Here is a 27,998-nt window from a genome sequence, read left to right on the forward strand (position 1 = left end):
TTTATTTTTTTTAAGTTCAGCACAGGTGCATAAGGTGCAGGTGAAACATTAGCTAGATGAATTTGCTTGGAGCTAAACTGCAGATAAATAGCTAAATAGACACGCTAGACTTTATTTAAATTAATATATAGGCCTACTGAGATTAATAAAAACTGAAATAAAGCCACACAGACTGTGATTTAGCCAGCAGTGTAGTCGTGTAGTTGTAACACCAGAGGGCAGACTCACCTCACACAACTTTAAAACTACATCCAGTAACAGTAAAAATCTGGGACAGATCATCTATCAGACTCATAATAATCATCTTAGTTTTCGTAATTAAAGCATTTTAAACAGTTTTGGCTCAATCTGTCACATTACCTTGGCAAATAACAGCTAACTAAATTATGTCAATAAAAACTGATTTATGTAGGTTCAGGCACGTGTGGACAACTATTTCATTTGGATCATTTCCCTTCAGAAGATTTCACATCCTGCACGAAAACCTGCATCTGAAGCTCAATTTTGTTGAACCTGCAACTCTGTGTAGTCATTTACTATTTTCACTTTCATGCTCACTATTAACATTGAATGGCAGCAGGTCACAATATAAACGTTGATTAATTCTGTGCTAAAAGCTGGTATTGTTGCAAATCTGAGTGAAAACCTCAAATTTATTATAGCGATTTCACTTAGACTCAGATATATCTTATATACAAAGCTTTGAGTTGTTTGAGATGATTTTCAATGATTCGTTTTCCCGTACAGAGAAGCTTTCTAGTGTTTTAGTGCATTTTAAAGTGTTGCAGTATGTCATTAAAAACTACAAAATACAAGAAATCTGTGATCAATGATAAACCATTTATTCTTAATTAATTCACAGATAAAAGGAAAAACAGTGTTTTCATTTGCTGGGTTGAAATTAAAATTAACTGAGCCCAAATAAACAGTAAACAAAGGTACTAATGTAGGTTTAAAAAAAAACAAAAAACAACTCCCACTGTTTGTTTTATTCTGTAGACACATAAATGAGTAGATAATTAAAAGCTTCGGTCCCTGATCTAAACCACCAACACTTTAATTACATGTTATTTTTCTATACAGCCCTTTTTAAACAGTTATTTACAGCTCAAGTGTGTAAGAGGTGAAGAACATTAATTTAAGAAAGAAGGTGAGTACAGAGTAGAGTGAATAACAAGAGTGTGTAGATAGTGGACGATTTAACCTTTTCAACTTAGGAAGAATAAATTATGCTACATCAGAGTAGTCTATTATGGGATGGATATCATTTTAAAACAGCAGTCTTTCTCCTCTGGAATGAATGAATCCACACTGTGGTTACATTGCACCTTAAGGCAACTTCATCTGCCAAAGAAGAAGGAAAAAAAACCCCGACCTAAACAGCAAACCGTAAAGTCTAAATCTGTGCAACAGGAGCGCGGACGGAGAATCGTGGAGAGGAAAACCCACATCCAGCCGACATATAGATAATACAGGTGCGTACTGTGATTTTTATATACTGTAGGAGGAGGAAAGGAAAGAAAAAAAAGACAACGACATGACAACACACAACGGGAATGTGTCAGAACAGAAATTGCAATGTGCTCTGTTTTTGTGCATGAAATGAGCAGAGGAGGAAGAGACTGGACTTTAACACCTCGTCCTGGACCTCAAGCCATCGTTTAAAAAAAACAAAAAACGTTTCCAACATTTTGGGAATTGCACTTTTTCCCCTTTTTGATGAGAGTCGGTCAGCTTAGCACAAAGACATTGGTGGAGGAAGTACTCAGCTCTTTTACTTTTACTTAAAAAGTACAGATGGATACGGAAAGAAGCCAAGGTACTCATTCTCATGTGACTATTATCTGATTATATCTGACATTATTAGGTTATTAACAATGATGCATTGATATACAAGTAGCATTTTATGATTGTAGCTGGTTTTAAGTACAGTTAGTTCAGTCTGCTTTGGGGTCAGTCAGGCCCTCAGTCACTAGATAAATCTGTGTTGAAATTTTAGATTTCCTCCGTATGACTGCTTTTTATTCACATGAAATCACCTGCAAAGTTTAGCAAGGAAACGTCTAGTAGAAAATCTGAAAAACGATCACAAAAGCAACAGAAAAGCGTCTTTTTATAGGTTTGTTTTTCATTTGAAATCTCAGTCAGTAAATGTGAGCTGTTGCTGTAGCTGTTAGATTGATATATTATATTATGCAGAGTAAAAAGCAGCACAGTGTTTTACCTCGGAGATGAAGTATAAAGTATCATAAAATAGAAATCAACCTCCAGTACTTGATTAAATGTACTTGGGTACTTTCCACCACTTGGCCTGGTGAAGTGTTGTTTTTTTATCCTTGCTCAGATTAGCATCAAGCGCTAATTTATTCATTTCAGATTCGCGCTTTTAACACAGAGGCAGGCTATCATGTCCCCATATGCAATCTTTGTACTTGACTCAGCTCAGTAAACCTAGCTTTGTATTGATTTCAGTAACACAGTAACACTCTCATCTTGGACATTTCCCACAAGACGTTTCACTTTACAGTAAAGTAACCCTTTTATATCCGATGCTAAAGGCACATGAAGAGCACCGTCTGCCAAAACATTTGAGTATGAATCATAATTTTTACCCTTTTTCTGCCTAAGTTTGTCCCTTATGTCCTCTTCCACTTGTCTCTCACACACAGACACACACACACTCAAAGTCACACACAAGATCAAAATGATAAAAATTAAATGATAACGGCTCCGAACATAAATCCATATACTTTGGCTAACAGTTTAAGTTCTGTAAAGTGCACGATAGCCTTCACACCCTTTAATTCATCACAGCTAACATTATAAAACATATTGATGGCTTGGGTCAGGTCTGTGTCACATTTCCATTATCTTACCCTCCTCCCCCTCCATCTCCATCTCTCTCTCTCTCTCTCTCTCTCTCTCTCTAATGTCTCTTATCTATCAGGATGTCCAGAGGGAGCTGAGCTGGTTTCAGAGGTATCCGCCCAGACACAGCAGCAGCAGGACGTGCACAGTGAGCAGATAGAGGCTGAGCAGCAGAGGGGTGCGCTGGCGGGAGCAGAAGGCCACTCGGAGCATCCGCATCAAGCCGGGGCCGCCTCTCCGGACCTGCACCAGAGAGAAGACACACCACAGTTAGACGAGTCTTTGTTATTAAGAGATATTAAAGGAATAGTTAATTTAAAAAAAAAAGAAATTCAGTCATTATTGACTCACCCTCATGCTGATGAATACTCCAGAGTAGTTTTTTATTCCTCAAAGTGCATCTGGAGACCTGGGAGGGGGGTTCCTTATATGTGAGTCAATAGCACCAGACACAAAAAGGTCCATAAAACTACACAAAAACCTTGTAATATTCCTCCTTACTGCTCGTTCGCTGCAATCAAAGTGTCCTGAATGGATGTAGTCCAGAGTTTACTCGAAACAACGTCATTTAGGGCATTTTTACAGCCTAAACAGTCCTGTATTGCGCTCTGATGTTCATGCACGTGAACGTGAGAGCGTGCCCCAGGCAAATTCAATACAGGACTATTGAGGCTGTAAAAATGTCCTACTGTAAATGACGTCGTTTCGAGTAAACTCTGGACTATATCCCTTCAGGACGAGAAGTATGGAGGAAGATTACAAAGTTTTTGTGTAGTTTTTGTGTCAGGTTATCGCACTATTGACTCTCATTTAAGGATTTCGTTGGACTACGAAACCCTCTCCCGGGTCTCCAGATGCACTTTGAGGAATAAAAAACTACTCCAGAGTATTCATCAGCATGGTGAATCTCATGGTGAATTTCATTTTTTGGTGAACTATTCCTTTAAAGATGACAAATAAGCTGGTACGGGACATTAGCGGAGCCTTACCCGAGTGACGGCTCCTTCCGGCGGCTCGATAAAAACAGCCGTCTCTGACTGATCTCCGTCTTGTGCAAACTGCCACGAAGCCTGACTGTGACTGATAATAAGAAGTAAAAAAACAAAAAAAACAGATGTTAGCTGTCAGATCCACTTGATTAAACCAATTCATCTGAGCCGCAAAAAGGGGACGAGATGAATTAAAGATGCAGGAAGACTCGAGAGAGAGCAGGTGACAGCGCTGTCCGCCAGAGTTTTCACCAAATCTGATCCTCTGTCTCAACATTATACACTCAGAGAAAAAACAGTCAGTGTCAATAATAACTCTGACATGCAGCAGAAGACGGTGGAACTACTGCACATCATCACTTGCAGTTATGTGTTGTGCTTAATTTTTCATGTTTTTTCTGTTATTTAAACAATATTCAAGTTTACCAATGGTTCCCAACCTGTGGGCCATGGAGGTATTACTAGTGGGCAGACACTTTTTTTTTTGTTTTTTGCAATTATGGTGAAAAGGTGTAAATAAAACATATTTTTATATAATTAATGTTTTTAAACAAAACAAAATCATCTTTAAAAATATTTGCAATCTGCCATTATTTGGCCTCTGCATCGTTTTGGGGGAGATTAGAGCAATGGTTCTCAAAGTGGGGTCTGGGGACCCACAGGGGTCCTTGAGAGGATTCAAAGGGGTCCCCAAAGAATTTTTCACCACTTTTTATTTATAATTATTATATTTTACTTTTTTTTAGAAATTTTTACCACTTTTTTCTAGAAAATGTTTAACTTTTTTTAAAAAAAATAATTTATTTTACCACTTTTCATTTATAATTATTATATTTTACTTTTTTTTTCTATAATTTTTTTTTCTTTCTTTTTTGAAAATTTTTACCACATTTTTCTAGAATTGTTTAAAATTGTTTAAACTTTTTGGAGAAATTCCAAAAATTCACGCCAGGCCTAATTTGAACCTACATTGACTAAAAAAGTAATGTTCTGCAGTTTCAGAACACATATTTGTATATTTCTGGTGTTTGCTTTAAAATTTTGTCCAATTTGGTCCGTGGTCTAATTTGTGTAAATTTATGGGGTCCTTGATGTAGAAAAGCTTGAGAAGCACTGATTTAGAGGGTTAGTTACTCATCATCACATTCACCACCAGACATTAGGAACAACATCAGGACTCATCAGGACTCGTGTTTGTGTCCAGCTGACGAATATAAATTCATTATTCACTCTCCTTTTAGCTCAAACAAATCAACTCCTGAGGGAAACATCAGGCTCCAGAGCTGCTAAACGCTCCACTTTGTTCCCCAGTGAGTTGACAAACAGTGTGTGTGTTGTTTTGGTGCCGGGGCAGACGGTGTACAGTGGGTTCATCACAGCTTTCTGCTAAAAACAGCTGCCTGGAAACAGCTTTGATTAGGAGGGGAGGGGAGGAGGGAGGGGGGTCAGAAGTGAACCAAAATAGTAAAAAGTAAAATTGGACCAGAAATCAAAACGAGGGGCTGAATGGCAGTAAAAAAAAAACTACCGCTGGGCGATTGTGAGCCGGTGATAACTGTGGGGTTTTGTCATTTTACACATAGTCATCAAATCCTTTGTTAATATAAAAGCGCCGGTTACAGCAGCTTGGATTTCAATAAAAGTTTTATCATCTTCTATCTGGTGTTGTAATTCATACCGTTTGAGTCGGTCCTGTGTGGCCATGAGCTGCTCCTCCGCAGCCACCCTCTGCTGCGTCTCCTCCTCTAACCTGATTAGGGGAAAGGCAAAGATAGTAAATCATCTTTAAACTACATCCTGCCAGTTTCAAACCTTTGCTGATATTCGATCTCATCTCTACCGTACCTCCGCTGTAACTCTTTGACCTCGGCGACGTAGCTGTGGCTGTCGAGCAGGCTGCTGCGCTCCTGTGGGGCTCCGGGCGGACTGTCCACCTTCTCTGAGCCCTGTGGGGAGACGATGAGTCACATTAAAACACAACATCCTCATTTTATGTCTGTCTGTCTGTCTGATTTTATAATTTTTATGAAGCTTCCAGCAGCTACAAAAAGGTCTGGATCAAACGTTAATACTTCTTGTTGTAGTGGCTTCCAACCTTGAGGTCAGGGCTCTTCTAGATAAATCTGAGGAGTCGCTGTAGTAAATTTGGATCAAACGGATAAAAGGGAAAGTTTTTGTGTCCTTTTTACCTTTTCTGGCCTTTTAAAATCCTTCATGTTCAACTATCCAAGGCAGAAATCTCTTTGCTTGAGCTACTCACCACCCACATCCATTTTAAAGAGAAACTATGCAGGATTTTAGCTTAACTATGCTACATTTTGACCTTAATTAAACAGCTTCGGAGTAATTGTGATGGTTTAATAAATGACATGTAACTTGTTACAGCGAGAATGGAGGCTCTCTGCCTTGTTTATGACAGATTAAACTACACAAATATACACGTCATAACATCGTATATGATATATAACGTTATCTACCGCTCTATTGATTGATTTCTCGCCGGCTTTGTTGTAAACAAATGCACATGGCCAGGAGGAGGGTTAGCAAAACAGTGAAAAAAGCAACCAGACTTGCATAGTTCCCCTTTAATACTTCTTGTGGTAGTGACTCTTCAAGATAAATCTGAGGAGTTGCTGCAGTAAATTTGGATAAAATGGATAAAAGGGAAAGTTTTTCTGTCCTTTTTTCCTTTTCTGGCCTTTTAAAATCCTTCATTCAACTACCCAAGCGAGAAATCTCTTTGCTTGAACTGCTCACCACCCACATCCATTTTAAACCACTCATTTAAATCTATTGCCATTACCACTGTAGTCTATCTACGAGTGAATGTTTATGGGCCCACCTCTCTCTGATAGTGTTCCTGCTGCAGTTTGGGTTCATGGGTGCGAGCCTCCTCCAGCATGGCGCTGAGCTGTCGCAGCTGCTGGTCTCTCTCTGAGAGCGTGGTGAGGGTCTGCTGCTTCAGCTGCTCGGCTTGAGCCATCCAGTCGATTCGCTCCAGCCTGAAACCAAAACAAATTTCAGAGTCACAGTCGCAATAAATCAAAGTCTTATTTTGTTTTGTTGTGTGTGTGTCTCACCTGAGTGTCTCAGTTTCCTGCTTGCTCATTTGCACCACACTCTCCAGCTGCGTCATGACACCCAGCATGTCGTCGTTCCTCTTCTTCTCCTCAAACAGCTCCTGGCTGACTTTAATCAGCTCTCCCGCTCCCAGCCGAGCCAGCTCCGACTTCTGCCTCTTGAGCTCAGACGTTTGTGTTTGTAGCTGCTCCAGCTGCATGAAGAGGAGGGACGAGATGTATCAATAAAAACTGACAATTAATCATGTTTATGTTTTCTGTAAGAGTTGTGATATGTGGTTTTTTTTTTTACAAGCAAACTTAAGACATAACGCAATCTTTTAAGGGATAGTTCAACATTTTGGCAAATTGGCCCATTGCCATAATCCCTATAGTTTTAGGAGTAAGTTCGTTATCTTTAATTGTCGGTGCAAGCTATTTTTAGAACAGCAGAGCAGAGCAGTGAGCTGCTCAGAGCTATGCTACGGAGGTTAATGGGACTTCTTGGTTTCCCTCATCAAACTCATCAAATACACAATCCAACAACTCCACAACGCTCTGGTGGACAAGTTGTGACCTGCACATTCACCACGCTATGAGATAATAACACAACGTTACGAGACAGAGTCGTTTTAGAGGTAAATTCATGCAAAACCGCTGATGCACGTTCTCGTCGGGGACAGTTTTTCAGCAAGCAGTCTCTGCATTTGCTTCGGAAACAACTCCATCTTGTAACGACAATTAAAGGTAAAAAACCTACTCCTAAAACTATAGGGATTATGGCAATGGGCCAATTTTCCAAAATATTGAACTATCCCTTTAAGCCCGGCTTTTGATTAGATCCTTTTCTTTTATTTATCTATTTTAACCGTTTAGTCTTTAGTCTTTTTAGCCTATTTATTGTATAATTTTAGGTTTTCGTTTATCATGTCCTTGCACTAATTATTTATATTTCGTTTTATCCACTCTCTGGTGTTTCTTCACAGCAAATTGTTGAGTAGGATATCACTTCAATTGCCTTCTTTCAAGTACTTATGCATGTGTTATATGTGAGAGAAAGTGTGTGTGTGTAGTTGTGTGGCTTTTGGTTTTAATTCTGTTTTGTTTTGTTTGCTTTTATGGAGTAAAGCAATTTTATTTGTATGAAAAGTTCTCTATAAATAAAGTCTGACTGATCGGCTTGATGATGATGATGATGATGATGATGCGTCACTCACCAGCCGTTCCCTGTCGTTCTGAAGAGCCTGCAGTGCGTTCTTCAGGCCCCACACCTCTCCGGTGGAGGGTGCGGGGCTGCTGGGAGCGGCAACGTGGCCTCCCGCCTTGCTCATCTCCTCCAGCTTCAGGCTCAGCTCCTGGGCCTTGTTCACCGCCTCCTCCCTGCTGTCCTGCAGCGAGGCCATGGCCTTGTTGAACGACTGGTTCTCCGCTCTCAGCTGGGCCGCGGCCTCTCTCTCCTCCAGCAGCCTCTGCTCCACGGCCAGCAGGTCTCGGGCCAGCTCCGCCACCCTCTCCTGGGCGCTCTCGGACTCGGTCCTCATCACGCCTCCCTCCCACCGCAGCTCGGCCAGCTCTTTGCTCCGGCCCTGCTGCTCCTGCTTCTCCCTTGATAAAGTCTCCTCCAGCGCCTCCACCTGCTCCCTCGCCGCCTGCAGCTGCTCCCTCAGCTTCTCCACCTCTGCACCGGGGGCGTCTCTCACCTGTGGAGCCGCCGCCGCTGCCTGACTGAGAGTTTCCCTCTCCACTCTCACTTCCTCCACCTCCTCCACTCGGACTGTGCTGGCGCTCTTTAATTGACTCTCCAACTCCTCGCGCTGCTTCTCCAGAGAGCTGATCTGTGCTCTCTGAGCTGCCAGAAGCTGTTTGTGTTGGGAGTCCTTCATGCTCAGGACCTGGTTGAGTTCGTCACGGTAGCCGTGAAGCTGAGCTGACAGCTTGGCCTTTTCGGCGTACAGGTCGTCTCTCTGGACCAGCAGAGAGCGCAGCTCCTCCTTCAGGCTGTTGTTCTCCCCGGCCGCCTCCTGGATCAGAGCATCCTTCTCCATCATCACCTAATGGGAGACAACACAAATATTGTATTAGCCACTAGGGCTGGGTTTAAAAAAATCTATTTCCTGATTCATATCAATCTTTATTTGAAAGATCTGACATTGATTCATAAAATCCTTAGATGGATTTTTAATATGCACCATTTTTGCTCAAGATCTGCAGGATCACGCGAGACTAAACAGACGAGATCACAGAGCAGCGTGAACACAGATCTCACGCTGCTGTTTATGTTTTGTCGTGTCCATTCGTTGCTGAAACTTGCACATTGATTGCAGTAGTTTGAATATAAACCACGACTGTACTTCAAGAATTGCACTGTTTCCTTATAATCAATGAAACTGTTTTGGGGTCAATTTCTAATGTAAACATTCATATCTTTTTTAATAACGCACCAGGTTAGTGAATTCCATCTTTGTATACTGTAATTTGCAGCATTAGTTCTGTGCACATCTCTTTCATAATCAAGCAAAATTGGTATTAACACTATCTCTAAATGAATCAATATCAAATCAGATCAAACCGATTGAATCGAAACAAATCCATTCAGTGAATCTGGAGCGACATCCAGTCCTATTAGCCACTAAAAAAAAGTAATACACATGTTTCAGCCGTTCTGGTCCAGTACCTGCAGGTGTTTCTCCTCCAGCTGTTTGTACGTGCTGAGGACTCTGTCTCTGTCGTCCTGCAGCGAGCTCATGGCCTTCATGAACGAGTCCAGTTTGGTTTTTCGGTTGTTGCTCTCCTCCTCTGCCTTTCGCAGTTTTTCTTCCAGATCCCTCACTTCTCCCCTCCTCTGCTCCAGCTCCTGCTCGGCTTCTTGTGCTCGGCTGTCGGCTTCTTTCCTGGCCTCCTCCGCAGCCTGGGAAATGAGACATGACATGACATGACCGGTGAGAGTTGCACTGCAGCTGTAGGCGGGTTTACATGGACACTTTTTCCTCTTTCTGACTGAATTCATTCCCAATGAGAATTCAATTTCATTCGGTTTGGGCCTGTTTAGTCCGACTGAGCTGTTTATATGAAGCATTTTCATTCGGTTTGGACATCTAAACCGAATCTAATGGGAATATTTGGCTCCATGTAAACCCAGCTAGTATGTATTAGAAATTATCAAATGTTATTACCTGAGCAACAGCTTGCTCCTTCTCCCCCAGCAGCTCCACTTCTCTTCTCTCCTTCTCCTGCAGCTCCGTCTGCAGACTCTCCGTCAAGGCCTTGGACGACCTCAGGTCCGTCTCCAGCTGCTCCACGCTCAGACACAGCCGTCCCTCCTCCGCCTCCCTCTCCCTCAGCTCGGTCCTGGCCTGGTCGACTTCGCCCTGCAGCCGAGCCACGGCCTCGTCCAGAGCCTGGACTCTGTGGCCGAGTCCCTGCAGCTCCTCCGTCAGCGCTCGCACCTCGTTCTGCGCCGACTGCAGCTCAGCCGTGGTTTCTCGAAGCCTGCTCGTCTCCTCCTTCAAGGCGGCTTGACTCTCGGTGACTTTCTGTTCCTCCTCTCTCAGTCTCAGCTGCCACTCTTTGTCTGCTTTCTCCAGTCTGAAAAACAAACAAACGGCACCAAATCTCTGTTAATAATTCTTTTGTGTCTGGCAAAAAAATGCATAGATATCACAGATTTCTGCTCTTATTCCTTTAAAGAAGCTGACTCATGACCTTAATCACAAATCTGACAGGTTTTGGAGGAACCATTGAACTCCTAGTTTTTTTTATTTATCTGTTTACTTACTTATTTTTCTATATACATACATACATATTATTTTCATTGGTTTTTAAATTTTATGAGCACAAACATTACAAAAACAAAACGAACGAAACAAAAAAAAAGTCCCACCTCAAACTAACAGTGATCGCTGCTTTATAATAAGTACACAGTATTAAGTTAATTACTAAATACTGAATTCATCATTTATAACACATGAATACTCGTTAGTATGTAGTTTATAAACACAGTTAAAATGTTTTACTCATCATTGATAACCACTAACTGTATTTATAAGCTACATACTAATGAGTTTTCATGCTATAAATGAAGAATTCAGTATTTATTAATGATTAACTAATGCACTTATTATATGTACTTATTATAAAGTGTTACCATAACAGTGTTATATATGTTATGTATATATGTTTTCTTTTGTATGTTTTGTTTTTCTAATGTTTGTGCTCCTAAAATCAAATCGAAAAACCAATAAAAAGAGTATTAAAAAGGAAAAACAAACAAACAAACAAATAGATCATGTGAGTTTACAGTTTAAAAAAAGGATCATTTAAGTAAAACAACAAATATAAAGACAAGTTTTTTTTATACCTGTCCACAGAAAGCTGCAGCTCCTCTTTCAGTGCCGTTTCTTCCTGAAGTTGTTCTGCCGTCTCTCTGGCTCGTGTCTCGGCCTCGCGGACTTCAGCCTCTTTCCCCTGCAGAGTGGCGTTGAAGCGAGTCTCCCACTGCCGGGCCTCGTCCAGCACTCTGTCCCGGTCGTCCTGCAGCGAGGACATGCAGCGCGAGAAGGCGGCCAGCCGGGCCAGCGACTCGTCCAGACGGGCCTGCATCTCCTGCGCCCGTCTCTCGGCTCCCTCCGCCACGTCTCTGGCGTCCAGCGTGGCCTCCTCCTCCCTGTCGCGCTCCCTGTACGCCTCCTCCAGCCGCAGCTCCATCTCCTTCAGCTCGGCGCCCAGTCTGAACCTCACCGAGTCCAGCGTTTGCTCCGCCTCCGCTCTCATCGCGGCCTCTTTCTGCACGGCGCTCTGCTCCAGTGCCGTTTTCTCAGCTACGGCCTCGCTCAGCTGCTTCTGAGCTTCATCCAGTTGAGATTTACATCCGACCAGCTCCGCCTCGCTCCTCTTCAGGTCCTCTACGGTTTTAGACGTCTCTTGCTGCGATTGCTCCAGTTTGCTGCCGAGCGCGTCGTGGCCTAGCTGCAGCGCCTTGGCCTCCCTCCCCAGCTCGCTGATCCTCTCCTGGTACCGGATGCTGTCCCGCTGCAGCTGCCGCACCTCCAGCTGCTTCTCCCTCAGCAGCTCCTCCAGCTGACGCGCCCGGCTCTGGCTGCCCTCTCTCACCCGCTGCGCCGACTTCAGCTGCTGCTCCAGCTCCCTCTGCTTGCCCGACTCGGCCTCGGCCTCGGCACGCTCCCTCTGCGCCTGCCTCGTGTCCTCCTCCAGCCTGCACGCCCGGTCCCTCGCGCTCTGAGCCTCGGCCTCCAGCTCCGCCCGCTCCCTCTCCAAGCTCTCCGCCCGCCGCTGCAGCTCGGCCAGGTGCTCCCGGTTGTCCGCCGCCTCCTGCTGGTAGCCGGCGATGCTGCCGTTGAGCTGCGCCAGCTGGTTCATCAGACGCTCCTCCAGGTTGTCCTTCTCCGTCTCGAGGCTTCTGAGCAGCTCTTTGAACTGAGTTTCCCTCTTTGAACCTTCTTCAATCAGGCTCTTCTCCCTCTCTTTGCCCTCTTGCACGCACTGCTCCAGAGAGGACACCAAAGCCAGCTTCTCTTTACTTTCCTGGACTTCCCGCTCCAGAGAGGCCAGCGCAGCTTTGAGTTCAGCCTCTCGCTCCTGCCACAGTCGCCTCTCTGCGTTAACAGCCGCCTCCATCTCTTTTATTTTATCCTCTAGTAAAGTTTGAGCGCTTTCAGTCGGTACTTCTTCCTTTTCTTTCTCCTCTGTGGGCTGTGATTCTGTTTCTGGTGCAGACGCTGCAACTATCTGGTCGTTCAGAGTTGAGGCTTCCTCGCCGTCTTCGTGTTGACTCTCTGCTTCGGCCGTGACTGTGTCAGATTTCTGCGCGACGACCAACTCCTCTACAACGGCTGTAGAGCTCAGTGGAGTCGCTTGAGTTAACTGTTCCCTCAGCTCTTCGACCTGCTGCCCTAAAGCGTCTCTCTGCGCCGCCGCAGCCTCCAGCTCCGCTTTGAGTCGCTCGGCCTCGGCTCTCAGACTCCTCTCCTCTCGTTTCCCTCCTCCTCTCTCCTGCGTCTCTCTCAGCCTCTCGTTCTCCTCCTCCAACTCCAGAATCTTCTGCTGCTTCGTTTTGGCGAATTTCCTCATCTTGTCTTTCACTCCGTCCACCTCTTTCTGCGCTTCCTCCGCCTGCCTCTCCGCCTCTTGCCTGGCCGCCTCGTGCGTCCTCACTCTGGCCGCCAGCTCCTGTCTCTCCTGCCTGGCGGCCTCCAGGACGCGCCGCACGCGCTCCGCCTCGTCGCTCACGTTCTCGTACGACTTGAGCAGAGTCTCGTACTCGTCCTTCATGCCTTGCACCTTTTCCTCCCACTCTCTGCTCGCCCTCGCCGCCTCTTCTTTCGCGAACTCCAGTTCTCTCTTGCAGGCGTCCTTCTCGCTCACGATGCCCTCCATGGCCAGTTTCAGGCTCTCGCAGGACGACCCGAGGCTCTGGTTCTCCAGCAGCGTCCGATCCACCTCATCGATCAGCTTCAGTCTTTCCCCTCGTACCTTCTCCAGCTCGTCTTCAGCCGACGCAATTTTCTGCTGGAGTTCGGAGAGGAGCTTCTCGGTCGAGGCCAGCTGCTCCTTCTGGCTCTTGTTTTCTTTGAGGACCTCTTTTCGAGAGATCAGAGCGGCCTGAAGCTTTCGCTGAAGCTGCTGCAGCTTCGCCTCGCTGTCCTTCTCCTCCTCCTGCTTCAGCGGAGACTCCACCTCTAGCCTCTGTGTTTTTTCCTGCTCAAGCTTTAACTCCTCCTGCAAAGACGCGATTAACTGATCCTTCTGAGAGACCGTATCCTGCATGGAGGTTATGAGCGAGTTCTGCTCACCGAGCTGCTGGCTGAGCTCCAGGACCTCCTGGTTCTTGTTGTCCAGAAACTGCTTGAAGTCTTCGACCTCGGCCTGAAGAGTTACGATGGAGTTTGAGGAATCCGCGGCTGCTGCCATCTCCGCTTTTAGAGTTTCGGCGTAGGACTCGGCTTGGTTATACTTTTCTCTAAGGTCGTTAATTTCCTCCGAGAGAGCATCGATCTGATTTTCCTTCTCTCTTAGCGCCTGTAGCTCTTTGCCTAAATCAAGTAATTCAGCCTCCTTCGCAGAAAGACTGGCCTGAGTCTCCTGCAGACGGTTCTCCAGCTCTGCGTTGGCCTCCTTCAGAGTCTGGATCTCCTCTCCCAGAGCTTTCAGCGATTCCTCCGTTTGTGCAGAGTGGACGTCGGACGACTCGGCAGGAGGCTGGACTGCATCGCCGGTCTGTGGTTGTGATGAATCGGGCTCAGATGAGACAAAGTCCACCCAGTCCTCCTGGACCCAGTCTCCTGCTGCTGCTGCTGCTGCTGCTGGCTGCTTCTCCTCGCTTACAGCCACCGGTTCGGGTTCTTGATGAGACGGCTCTTCTCTCTCCGCGCTCGCTTTTTCCTCTAGCTCTTTCAGTTTAGTGAGAAGATCTTCTCTTTCTCCGCTCTGCGCCTCGAAGCGCTCCATCAGCTCGCCGTACTCCTCCTTCTGCTGCTTCAGCTGTTCCCGGTGGTGTCGGTCTTTCTCTTTGGCTTTGCGGATGGTTTCTTTACGAGACTCTTGGGCCTCCTGAACTTTCCTCTGGAGCGTTTCACACTCTGCTTCCAGAGAGGCCACTTGGGATTGTAACACGGTGGTTTCGGGAGAAGAGTCCGCAGCCTGCTGAGCGTTTTCGGCTTCCTCGCTCAGCTTTCTATTCAGGGTGAGAGTCTCGGCAATGACTTGATCTTGTTGGCTGATTTTCTGCTCCAGAGTTTCAACCGTCTCCTCTTTGGATCTCAAAACTTGCTCCAGCTCCTGGAGTTTAGCCTCCATTTCTTGGATCTCGTGTCCTCTGGTTTTTTCTTCTTCATCTTGAACATTTGCAGGAGGTTCCTCCTCCTTCGCCAACTCATCTTGCTCTTTCCGTTTCTTCGCTTCTGCCTCAAAATCAGCAACCTTCCTCATGAGCTCTTTGCGTTGCACCAGCGCAGCCTGAAGCTTCTTCTTCGTGGTCAACAGTTGAGTTTCCAGCAGTCCTTTCTCCTTACGTAAACTACCGAGTTCGCCGTCATCGGCGTGAGCGGCTGAGTCTTCGCCGCTCGCTTCCTGTTTCTCATCTTTCGCTTTCTCCAGTTCCACGATCTGCCCCTTCAGTTTTCCGACTTCGCGGTCGATCTGGAACTTCTCCTCTTCTGCCTGCAGGAGCTTGGCGGACATGCTGTCGTTGAGCTCCGCCATCTCTTGCTCTTTCTCGCTGAGACGCAGCTGCAGCTCCCCGATCTCCGAGTCCTTCTTCGACAGAGACTCGTTGTGGAGATCCGAAGTCTGGGAATACTCCATCATGCTGTTTTCCATGTCTTGCAGCTTCCTCTCAAGCTCAGAGGAGAGGAGCTCCCTGTCCTCCAGCTGAGCGCTCAGCATCCTGGCCTGGCCCTCCTGCTCGGAGAGAGCTCGCTGGGTTGTTTCCATGTCACTCTGAAGACTCTGGATCTGCTCCTCCTTGGTTTTCCTTTCAGCGCTCAAAATCTCGATCTGTTCCTCCAGAAGCTGCATCTCCACTCTGTGCTTGTCCACCACCGAGCTGCTTTGCTGGGAAACCTCCCCCAGCTCCACTCGGACTAACTTGAGCTCCTCTGAGAAGCTGCTGGCCTGAGTCTCTGCCTCCTCTTTAGCAGCGCTAAGCGACTGCGTATCTTCTTCCAGACTCTTGATTTTCTCCTGCGACTCTGCGGCCGCTTCCCGGAGCCTCTGCAGCTCGGCCAGGAGTTCGCTGTATCTCCTCTGCAGCTCCTCGGCTAAGGCCTGAGCGAACACCTGACCGGCGGCGGCCGCATTAGTGTCAGCAGCGGAGGAGGACGAGGACGAGCTCTGCTGGGTCAGATGAACCTGGACCGTCTCTCGGATGATGACGGAGGACGACTCGACCTGAACCGTGGAGCTTTCCTGCTCCAGGCTCGTCGCCTCCCACGACTGCAGCTGCAGCTGGCCGAAGTCCTGCAGGACGGGCGGCCACTCCTGGCCTCCGTCTTGATTCACGGCTTCCAGGAGCGTCCAGCTGCTGTGGGCCACCTCCGAGTCGCTGCTGGCCACCATCTCGTCCGAGGAGGTTCCTTTGGATTCCTCTGGGGACTCGCACTGGTGCCCGATGAGCTCTGGGCTGCTCTCGTCGTTATCAGCGGAAATAGAAAGGACAGAGGTGTCCTCGGCGACTAAGGTGGTCTCCTCTTCTTGTGTTGTGTCCATTAAGTCGGGAGCAGCTGCAGATGTGTTGTGTGCAGCTGTACCGGCATCCTGGTCCTGGTCTGGAGACTGAGGAGGGTGCGTTTCACTTGATGTGACCTCACTAGAGCTCTGGTCCTTGGCGAATCTGAGGGCTTCTCTCAGGGAAACCAGCTCGTTGTCTTTTTCTAATAGCTGCTGCTCCAGTGCCAGTATGTTTGCTGTGGAAGAGAAAGTAACCAACTTTAAGCAGAAAAAAACACACGTTTAAAATGCAGTACAACTGGTTAATGCGTTCTTATATGACTCCAGTTAAACTTAACAAACTCAATAATGGCATACTGGATGTTTGCATAAAGTGTGACAAGGAAAAGGACACAGTTTTCCATTGTTTGTGGCAGCATTCTCAAATAAAGAAATTCTGGGAAGAAGTGGAACAGTGTATTGAGGAAATATTAGAGATAAAATTACATTTAGAGCCAAAAAAAATTCTATTGGGTATCTACCCAGCTAATTGTAACATAAGAAAGAAGCATCTATTATTTTTAGATATAGGCCTGTGAGTATGAGCAGTGTATGGTTGGTTTTGTATTTATTCTCCCCCATTTTTATTTTTATTTTACTTACTTATGTAGTATTTGTATTATTATTTTATTGTGTATTTAAGTTCCTTTCTTTCTTTAGTTATTTATATTTATTTATTTGTGTTCGTGGTTTGATGGACATGGGTTCTGCATGGTTTGGGTCAGGAGTTTTGAGTCCCAGTGGTTATATGTATGTGTTATTATGTCTGGAAATAAATAGATATTGAAAAGAAAAACTGCATTAACAAATCTGTATCAAATCTGAATCAAACTCAGAATGTGTCCAAACTATGAGGAATGACATTTTCAGAGTCATCTGTTCAGTCCGGTGAAATATTATGTGAGTCGAAGAGCAAACACATCAATAACTGGAGTGTTCCTGCTAGTCGAATACATTAGTGTTCAAAGTTCATACTGTTAGCTCAGTCTGTCACACAGAAAATCAATAGCCGAGCAGACAATATCACTCCTGGAATCAGAGCTATTTATATCGTCCCTGACAGTTTAGTTTGAGATGAGCGTGAAGTAGGAAAAAAATAGTATATGTTCATTTTACTTCCATTACATCATTGAATAATCCTAACAACAAGCCCACAATTGTTAAATCTTTGAATTTACTGTATTTTAATGACCTCACATTAGTACAAAAATAAGTAAATGGTGAGTGTATGGATCTGCCCGTTACAGAATAATATAATAATTATATATATATCACGTGACTAGATTATGAATATTGATGTGTCAGTGTTTCCGGGTTGCTTAAAATGTTGCAGCTGGCAGTGGCGGGGCTAATTTTAACTCCTTAAACTGCTAAGTAGCTTAATCCGAAGCAAAGCTGCAACTTTAATTACAGATTAATCAGCCAATCACTTTCTCTAATGACGGATTATTGAATCCAGTCTTTAATACATTGTCGGAAAATACTGGAAACTTCCACTTGTGCCGTGTTTTTTTGTTTTGTTTTGTTGATTTTTATGGCCATCTGTCTAAATCCAAAATTATTCATTTTACAAAGATCATTAGAAATCAGACAATTCCAATTCTCCAATCTGGAACACAAACATGTTTGGCGTTTCTGCTGAGCAAATGTTGATCAGCTAATCTATTATTTCAGTTCAAATACGATTTATTTGTTGATATATATGCACCTTGTGTTTTCCTGTTTTATTTTTGTTTTGGAGCATCATTAACGTGTTTACTGTGTTTATGTGAGATAACACAAGTTTTTTTCAGTTCCATGTACTCTGTATAAGTTTATTTTGGGAATATTTTTGTACCTTTTTCAGCTTCACTTGAATCCTGTGCTGAAGGTTCAGTCTCATCCTCTCTTTCAGTCATCTGAAAGAAAGAAATACAACCGTCAAGGACTGAAAGTTGCTGTGATTCACCAGAGAAACACAAGTTTTTATTTTATTAAAAGCTGTGCACTGCCGCCTGTGTGGACTCACTCTGCCCTTTCAGAGTAAACCTGTATGAGCTGCAGGTCAGAGGCTGCAGTGTGAAGGTGAAGGTCGGCTCAGACGGTCGGTCAGAACTGGGGATTAGACTCACTTCCTCACCCCGCCTGTGTGTCCCAGACTCCACATCGGGGTCACGGTCTCCGACCCTTTACAACCGACATCAGGTCGTCTTCTTTCTAATGGCGACCTCTTAGCAACCTTGACGACACGTACGGTAACTTTCATAATTTAAAACTAAAAATATATTGCTCCAAACTCGTGGAGTATTCTCCAGCATGCTTTGGGGGGCTGGAAGATATTCCCTCTCTTGCTGATTTTAATTGTAGAGGGTGTCTGACCTTTGTGAATCACCCTGCAATTGTTTTTCCAGTGTAACTGTATTTATGCTCTGTTGCTGCTTGTAAACCCGTCATCCCTGTAAATGAGGGAAACCTCAGTGACCAACGAGTTAAAATAAAGGTTTAAATAAATATTTTACAACAAAACATATCAAAAACAGAACAGTTGTATTGGTAGTTTGTTAAACTGAGCTAAATAAATATTTACGCATATTTTTTCTTAAAAAAGGAGCGATTTTTGTGTTGATTTCTGGCGCGCAATGAATCTTGGGATAGGTGGCTGCATTCATTTTGTTTGTCATAAATTTTCTTTCCAAACTCAAGCAGGTGATCCAGCAGTTGTGTACAATAACACAATTTAGTCTGTCAAATATGCAATCCATCATCAAATTCATACTTCAATGCTAGGCTAGCTACAAAGGACATACCCTAATACAAAAACACAAATTATTTGGAGGGCTGATCTTACAATTCATTTTTAAAGGGTGGTTTACAACTCTTCCATTAACTTTTACGAATATGATATTTACCCCCTCATATTATTATATTATAATCACCACATGTGACATATTAATTAAAACTTGAAATAAATAAAAGGATTTTGTGTTCAAGTGTTCAACCAGCTGTAGATATCCTTCCAAAACTGAAATGTGACTGAATACACAGAGATAAATGTTCAGCATTGTCAGAGCTGTTGTCCCTACTCTGTATGGGACAGTGAAGTTGTACCAGAGTGATGTAACCTGTCTTCATACGCAGCCTGTGAACTGGGACACAGATTATGAGTTCAAGCGCTGCCTCGTCTGCTGCGCGACTCAGCGTCTGACCTGTCTGACACCGACCGGGATCTCCTGCCCAGACACACAGGTCGTAACCCTGAGCCTCGTCCAGTCACACTGCCCTGCTGTCTGAATACAAGGTGACTCTGTGAAATCGGGTTTTGAAATATTGGGAGAAGTAGAAATGACATAGATATTCGACTTTAAAGAGAAACTGTTAAGAGCTGCTTTTACTTTTTACTTTTTTTATACCTCAGCTTATACTAAGCTTCCAGTCCCACATCTTCCACTTCAACATGCTTTTAATCACATAAACAGAGACACAGCAGAGGAGAAACTCGGCACAAAGGCGAGGAGGAACTTTGAAGTTTAAGCGTTGCAGAGACGATAAATCTTTTCGAGCATCGGCTTATTTAGAAGCACCTTTTGAAGTTTATACCTCAAGTGAAACAAGCTGCTTACATCAATGGCCCAAACCTTACTCCTGTGTAGACTGTGTTCCAGATCTCATCTACACCTGGTGTTAATAATAATAATAATATGCAACCTGTATCTAGACAACATACAGTATCTGGATGAGGGGAATGCAAATAAATGCAAAATGTAAATGCATGCAGGGCAGCATATTAATTTGCATATTGATTGTAAATTCAAATGCTTGTGCATCAGATGTTTCATTCGGTTTTATCCACCTAGGGATAAAATAATAACATCTCAACATATTTGGAAATGCTGAGCATATGCTTGCCAGGAATTACGAGATCACCTGTCCAGATGGTGGCGCTGTAAATTATTATTTTTTTCTCTGCACAGTGAGGACAAAGAGCAATAAAATAGCAGGAAGAAAAGACAATAAGAAGATAAGATAAGGTTCAAGATGTGACCTTATTACTAACCGTTATAATTTGCTGCTCCAGCTGCTGGATCTTGACAGACGCCTCCTTCTCTTCTGTGGTTTTTCTGTCAAGTTGTTCTGAAAATCAGACGATACAAAGTAACACTGATGAGAAGAAGCTCAAAGTTTTGACGCCGACTCAGTGAATCCGACAAACGAGCAGATGAGCGCTCTTTCTTACCCTGCAGGGTTTCCATGGTGTGGGTGAACTCTGCGCTCTCAGTCTGTCTGTCTTTCAGCGCCGTCAGCCGCGTCTTAATCGACTGCACCGTGTCAAGGAGCAGAGAGGGGTCGGCGGGGTCTCGCTCTTCTTCCTCCTCCTCCTTCTCAGCCGCTGCTTCTACATCATCCGCAGCGAGAGCTCGCAAATGTCTCCAAACTTCCACCAAGGTCTCGCTCTTCCTCTCGGCGTCTTCCCGCTCGTCTCTCAGCGAAGCCAGCTCTCTTTCCAGCTTATCGACTTCTGACCTCTCCCTCTCCGCGGCAGTGTCCTGCCCGGCGTGAACATCCGCTTCTCTCAGAGCCGCGAGTTCGCTTTCAAGCCGAGTTATCTCCGCCCCGTCTCTCTCTGAAGCGTCGCGGCTCGCTTGCACGGCCGTGAGCTCGGCTTCTTTGCTCAGAGCCAGTTCTCTCTCCAACCTGGCGACTTCAGTCTTCTCCTTCTCCAGAGCCTCCTGACCGACACGCTCGGCCTCCGCTCTCTCTCCGTCCCGAGCCTGCAGCGTCGTTCTGAGGGCCGCCAGCTCTTCCTCGGCCCTGCTGGCCTGCTCGGCCCAACGCTGCCTCTCCTCCTCCCTCAGCTTCGAGGCCTCGGCCAGCTCCTGCTCCATCTGCCGGAACTGGGCGGTCAAGATCTGAACACACAGAGGAGGAGGAGGGAGAGGCAGAGAAAGAGAAAGAGAGGATGTGAAGGATATGAGTGGGTGTGTGTGTGGTGTGGCTCGGCCGAACAATGCATAACGATGATGATGAAACATCGAGGGTGTGTTTTGTTTGAACTGTTTTCTTTTCATTACACAGTATGAGGCGTTCATACCAAGGGAGCAGTGCATTAGTGAAATAGTGTGTACAAAGATCCTAAATCCTGGCATCTGGTCCAACAGGATCTTCACCTGTTTCTGCTGATCAGCGCTGGTCACTTCCTGCTGCAGCATTTCCAGCACCTGCGAGCGAGACTTCAACGACTCCTCCAGCTCCTCACAGCGCCTCTGGGCCGCGTGCAGCGCCTGGGACCGCACGACAAAACAAACCACTTGAATATGGCCGACGACGTCTACTCTTCCACTGTTTGATTAACTGACACGTTTTTGTGTTTGTGCTTCGTGTCCTTATCGAGGGAGTGGAGCCCTCAGAGTCATACCTGTGGCTTTGGCCTGCTATATAAATTAAGTTGACTTGATTTTTCTCTGTTGACCTGCAGGAAAATGACGATAAACTTCTGCTGCTGTAATGTTTGTATGGGATAATACTGTACTATGCACCAAATGCAGTTTTTTTTCTTAATACTCCTCTGGACATTAATGTAATTTGCACTTTTTTGCACTTTCTATAATAGTTATAGTAGAGTTAGCTGCTCTAAAGAATATCTCGTTGTTATGTGCAACTGTGTTATTATGACAATGACAAATAAAGTAAAGTAAGTAAGTAATATTAAAAAGTTGTTAAATGGGTCAACTCTAAGAGAACAGATCAAACTGTCTATGAAGTAGTCATCTACAGGTGCATCTCAATAAATCATGCAGAAGTTTATTTATGTCAGTAATTCAATTCAAAAAGTGAAACTAATACATTACATAGATCCATTACACACAGAATTACCTTTTGAGTCTTTATTTAATTTATTTTAATTGTAATGATTTTGGCTTACATTTAAAGACGACCCAAAATTCTGTATCAAAAAAAATGTGAATATTACAAAAGAGCAACAAAAAAAACATTTTTAATATGGAAATGTTGGCCTTCTGAAAAATATGTCCATTTATATGCACTCAATACTTGGTTGGGGCTATTTGACTTGAACTACTGGAAATAGATTTTTCCATGATATTCTAATTTATTATTATTTATTTATTCATTTATTCTAGTGTATTGACAGGATCTGTGTACCTGCTGAAGTTCGCCGTCGTTCTGGGACTGTGCCGTGACCGTCATCAGCTCCTCCTCATGTTTCTGGATCTGCTCCTGGAAGCGAACGTCCTTCTCACAGACCACAGCCTGAAGCTTCTGCAGCTGCACAACAAAAAACACACAACACAAATCATCCACACAAACTTCAATCAGGACGTCTTCGGACAACTTCACAGTGACCACACACACAGCTACGTCACCTGCTCGGCGTGAGCAGCTTCCTTCTCCTGCAGGAGCAGCTCGGTGGCCTGCAGTCGCTGCTGCAGCTCCCGGTTGTTGACCTCCTCCTCGCTCAGCTTCTTCTTCAGGTCCTGCAGCTCCTCCTCTGCTGCAGAAGAGAACGACGTGTCTGGACTCTGCTGCAGATAAGACAAACGTTCAAAAAGAGAGATTTAAAAAAATATATATTTCTACAAAACAACACAAACTATTTTTGTCCCACTGTGTCTCAAACTCACTGTGCCGCCTCCTGAGCCTTTCAACTCGTTTATCTGTTTGTTGAGTGAAGCCATTTTAGCCTTGGCCTGCAGCTTGAGTTTGGTGAATCGAGCATCGGCCTCATCCTTCTCATTCTGTGGAAATAAAGAAAAAAAATCATTGTTTTTTGTTTTTTTAAACAATATGTTTATTAATGTTTTCCTTATAAATATACACATGTTCATCCACATACATATATATCAGCATTAAAGTAAAAAAACAAAACAAAACCAGTCTCCAGTTCTATTCAAAATCCAAAGCCCATCATAGTCTTCCCATAATTAAACGCGAATTAATCTTGTTGCAAGGTTTACTTCAGGTAATATTCAGTCCTCCTCTTCATCATCTGATAAATCTATACTTCTGACAAAAACAGTGAAAGGTCCCCACACTTTTTCGAATATATCCTGCTTCTTTTGTCTTATATACGTCACTCTTTCTAATGGAAAGTAGCTTAATCCAAAGCAAACATTCGCCTAACCCAATATGTGATACTTGGTCTCTTAGTCTTCTTCCAAAACTATGTAATTGATCTTTGAGCAAATCATCTGGTATTTAGTAAAGGTGCCGAAAATAATCGTTTCAAAGATGCATCGAGATTCTTAATCGGAGGATTCTGAAACAATGCAGTTATGTCACATAATCAATTGTTAAATTCAAGTAGTTCATTCAAGCTTGATGATGTTGTTCACATACAGAGACAACTATGATTTGTTTTATTTTAAAGCACAATGCCAAGATTTTTGTTTTTAAGAAATTAACAAGTGCACCTTTAAGGAGGCTGTAGGCCTTTTCTTTTTCTTTGTGTGTTCAGACTTTAAGGAAGCTGCTGTATTGTCGAAATGCATTTAAATGATATTGTTATCATATTTATCTGACTATTTATGTTAAAGCAAGTAAGTGGTCCGGTCGTTTTCGCTAATGCTGCGTTCCAGGCAGGCTTTTGAAATCGTAAATTACAGCTTCAAGTCACAACTTACGACTTTGTAGCGTTCCAGACAACCCACTTGTGTTTTTCCGACCTGTTTTACCGGTGAAAGTCACTATAACGGCCACTCATAACTTCCGACCGGTGAACTCGTACCAGATCGAACTGGTACCACTTCACGGTCGGAAAAATACGAGTTTCCTTGAACGCACCATAACAGTCCTCGTCCCTACATCGCCACATTCACGGCGTTCCTTGGCTGCACACACAGCCCTGCATGCCGTTCTCTCTCCTCATTGGATAAAAACTGTAGGATACGATAAATGTTTTCTCCTCGGCTCAGAGCAGAGCAGAGTGACTGACAGACCCGTGTTTCAGACCAAACACTCTATAGAAGTGATTGCTGTCGGAAGATATAACTATTTAAGACTTATATTAACACAAATATATCACTTACTTCTGCTTTAACTAATGAAAAAGCCATGTGTGGCAACATAGAAAATTGAGGATGTGATGCATCGAAATGTACATCGTATAATCGAATCCAACTGAATCGTAGACTGATGAATCATAATCCAATTGATCGTGAGGCCAGTGAAAATGCACAACACCACTAGTTTTTTAGTCACAAACAACAACACACAACAGACATTCATTCACCTTGAGCTGTGCATCTTTGGTGGCCAGCTCGGTGTCCTTTTGGACCAGCAGGGTGTCTTTGTCTCTGATGAGCTCCTTCAGCTGGACCACCAGTTGTTCCAGGTGAGCCAGCCTCTCCATGGCCTCCTCAGGTGCCTCGGCCTCGGCAGCAGCCTGGCCCTCGCCGGCCGGGAGCTGAGGCACCAGCATGCCCTGCACCAGGAAACAATCATAGGTCTGTTTACTCATCACAGCTCCTGATGGACTTGTTTATTTTCACCAACGTGACATTTTGAGCTACTTGGACATGGAAAACCTCATATAAGTGTTGATTATATTTACAATAATTTATGCACTGCTCTCTAACCTGTGGGTCTCCATCTGTGCCCTCCTCTCCAGAGAGCTCCTGGAGGACCGTGGCCAGACGGCTCAACATAAAGATGGCACTGTGAGAGGAAGAAAAAAAGGTTAGAGACTCCAGCAAAGACTCACAACATGAGAAATTTCTGACACATAAACATAGGAACCATCCCTTCGCTGCATCTGCCTGCACAAATCCTCTTCCTGTGTCAGCTACGGATAAAATATTGGACATGCGAGACCTATTTTTCAAACCCTTTCTGCAGCTGACAACTTTCTCCAGCGTCCTCCATCAATGTTCAGCCTCAGAATATTTTTAGCCCCAAGCATAAAATCACAATTATTTATAGCAGTATAAATGCAGCCTACGGTTAAACCTGTCTCACGTCCGTAATGCATGGTGTCTGATGTAGGATATGTACACTTGACCTTTCGCAATGTCTTCGACAAGAACAGCCCAAAGTGCTGCCTGATGCTGATGCTGAATGACATGTCCTATGAAGATGTGAATATACGAATATACACAGTCGAGTCCCAAGGACATGGACTTTAGTTTTGTCTACATGTAAGTAGGGCTGCCACAAACGATTATTTTGATAGTCGACTAGTCACCGACTATTTTTTTCGATTAGTCGACTAATCGGATCAGACGTAAATTGAATGTAAAACATACAGCTTATCGCACCAGCATGCAGCTGCTCTTATATACCATCATTAGCTTTCAGCTTGAAGTGTTTAAGGTATATGCTAACTAAAAATAAAGACAATTAAGATGATAGTTCATTAAACATTTAATGAAATATGCAGCTTTAACTGTAGCATAAAGTGCAAACAGCTGAGTAAAATAAAGATAAGGCACTGGCCTAAACAACACCAAAATAAATACTTGAAGGTTTTTTGTCTTTCCTTCATTTGTCTCTGGCATTAAACATAGCTACATTTAAATAAAATGAGGTGGACACCTGAAACTAAGGAATTGTTCACAATAATAAAGTTTTGGTAGGCTTATCAATCAAATATAACTTGTGCTCAGTGTAAATAATAGGAGTCGTTCTGTTAAAAAAAAATCAAATAGTTTATAAGACAATTGTCTTGTCTGAAAAAATGTAAATGTCCTTTTTACTGTCACAGAAGGAGAAACATAGAAAGACTCCACCAGAAAGTTCTGTGTGAAACTGTCAAATGAAAACAAGTGAAACTGAGGTGCAGCTCAAACTCTGCAAGGTGTGGACTGTGATGAGAAGCTACCGGAAAAAGTAGATTTACGCCGGGAGAGAAGACTTGCTCGTTAAGATGAGCGCTCATTACGTGACCAGGACGCTGTGACCAGACGCGGTAACGTTCTAGTTCTCCAACACCGACTCTCAAAGTCCGCGGTTTTATTTTTAAATGAGGAACGGCTGTTTTTCAGTCCGTGATTTAAAACGATGGAGCGGCGGTACCGCTGCTGGTACCGCTGCTAGTACCGCTGCTAGTAGCGCTTCTCATTTAAAATGACAGAGAGAGAGAGAGGAGAGAGGGAGAGAGAGAGAGGAGCGGCGGTGGCGGCGGCGGCGGCGGCGGGGGGGCGGGGGGCTACACCGGTGCCGCTTGATGAGGGACAAGACAGGTAGAGAGAGAAAAGAGACAGACCACCTGTAAACTCACCTTGAGTGAGTGAGTGCACGTGTGTATGTGTGGTGGGCAGCTGCAGCGGTGGGTGCGTGTGTGGAAGGTGCCCCAGCAGTTTTGAGAGAAAAACAAAGTTTAAAAAAAAGAAAAGAAACGACGCATCGACTATTAAATTAGTTGTCGACGATTTTAATAGTCGACGTAGTCGTGACTAGTCGACTAATCGTGGCAGCCCTACATGTAAGCAGTGCCTAGCTACATGCCAGTTTTATCGGTTTGAGATTTCCTAATTGACCTCGGAGATAAAACAATCCCAGAGGTAGCATCTTCCAGCCTGGACCAGAAGTCCTTAACATGCTCGGAAAAAATAATTTGCATGATGAATCTGAGAGCTGCTTAATGGCATTACCAATTACCGCAGCTTAGATGATCAATTAATCAATTACATTACCAAAACAGGGATAAATCTGAATCTGGATTAATCTGACATAATTAATTTATCTTTAAAGTAATTTATTAAGCAAAAATAGCTGAATAGTTCCAGATCTCAGTTGTGTGCATTTTCTTTTGTTTAGTAATAAAGTATGTAGTGTAGTATGATAAGGGAAATGAATATCATCAAATCAAATCAAATCAAGTTTATTTGTATAGTGTAAAGCACATCGAGTTACAATTACTGTGTGAAAAGTGCTATACAAATTAATTTGATTTGAAATGAATAGCCTATCATCACTTGAGGAAATGTAGGCCTAGGACTTTTTGGGGAAAATTTTGTATGAGTTTTACACAATTTTTGTATAGTTTCAAAAGCCAAATGAATAATGTAAATGCAGCTAATTAATTAGTTATTAAAATGTCATACAAATTACAAGAGGGGGTGAAAAATATGACCAACAAAAGTAGGATTTTGACATCATGGTGCATTTTAAAGTAGAATTGCACTGGTCTTATAAAGTTATTTTATGTTGTGAATTGAAATTGCAGATTTTTTTTTAACAAACAAAATAGGAAAGGAACAGGAATACTTTCTCTCTCTTTTTTTCTTTTTTTTTTTTTACTTTCCTTTTGCCCAAAGCAACACATTGTCAGAGACCCCTTGCCTCCTCTTGGTCTCGGCTCCTCGACCCGAGCAGAGCCGAGTGTTTCCGAACCCGCCGGACTCTCCGCTACTGCGGCTGCGTCACTCTTTTTTATGAACAGCAGCAAAGATTAACAAAAAAAAAAAAACCTTTAGCTAACGCGAAGGGGGAAAAGATGGACGGGAAACTTTCCTGGCGGCTGGAAGCGCCTGCTGCAACTTAAGACACGGGGGTAAAGAAAGATTAATAAGAAGAAACGGTGGTGACGTGAACAGGATTTACGGTGCTGCTGCCTGTGTGACTCTGACTCTCCAGTCTCCAGGATACAGTTAAAGTTAGCTTAGCTTAGCCGGCTAACGCCAATAAGTCGTAACTAAGCAGCAGCTCGCTCGCGTTGCTCAATGTGTGACAGCTGTGATGCGCAGCCCTGACAGGTGTATATATTTTTTATATATATGTAAATCAGGGCGCTCTGACTCACCTGTGCGCGTTTTCCCCAGGTAAACGTGTCTGGTTTTTATGTGATATTTTTCCTCGGATGGATTTCGGAGCATAGCCACATCACCAAAACATTCCCGGAAACAAAACTTCCTCTGCGCTGATTGGT

General features: G+C 44.0%; 1 protein-coding gene across 2 annotated transcripts; it reads right to left on the bottom strand.

The window, feature by feature from the left end:
* Nucleotides 1-819: 819 nt before the first annotated feature.
* On the bottom strand, nt 820-27,997 carry golgb1 (golgin B1). 2 transcript variants are annotated; one of them, XM_085769842.1, is made up of 20 exons: nt 27,873-27,997; nt 24,709-24,787; nt 24,363-24,554; nt 22,756-22,869; nt 22,498-22,653; nt 22,277-22,399; nt 21,283-21,396; nt 20,352-21,024; nt 20,172-20,248; nt 17,976-18,036; nt 11,274-16,335; nt 10,090-10,501; nt 9,591-9,824; nt 8,134-8,967; nt 6,938-7,131; nt 6,700-6,859; nt 5,703-5,803; nt 5,536-5,607; nt 3,858-3,948; nt 820-3,111 (listed from the first exon to the last, which is right to left on the bottom strand). In XM_085769842.1, the coding sequence occupies exons 2-20, from the start codon at nt 24,775-24,777 to the stop codon at nt 2,974-2,976; spliced, it is 8,877 nt and encodes a 2,958-aa protein (XP_085625968.1). In that variant the 5' UTR covers nt 24,778-24,787; nt 27,873-27,997; the 3' UTR covers nt 820-2,973. The 2 variants fall into 2 exon arrangements, with proteins under 2 accessions (XP_085625968.1, XP_085625966.1); XM_085769840.1 differs by having other exon boundaries at nt 22,498-22,656.
* Between the last annotated feature and the right edge of the window lies 1 nt (nt 27,998).

This window comes from Trachurus japonicus, chromosome 23, assembly GCF_045865225.1.
Source record: "Trachurus japonicus isolate A0001 chromosome 23, Traja_1.0".
Lineage (NCBI taxonomy): Eukaryota > Metazoa > Chordata > Actinopteri > Carangiformes > Carangidae > Trachurus > Trachurus japonicus.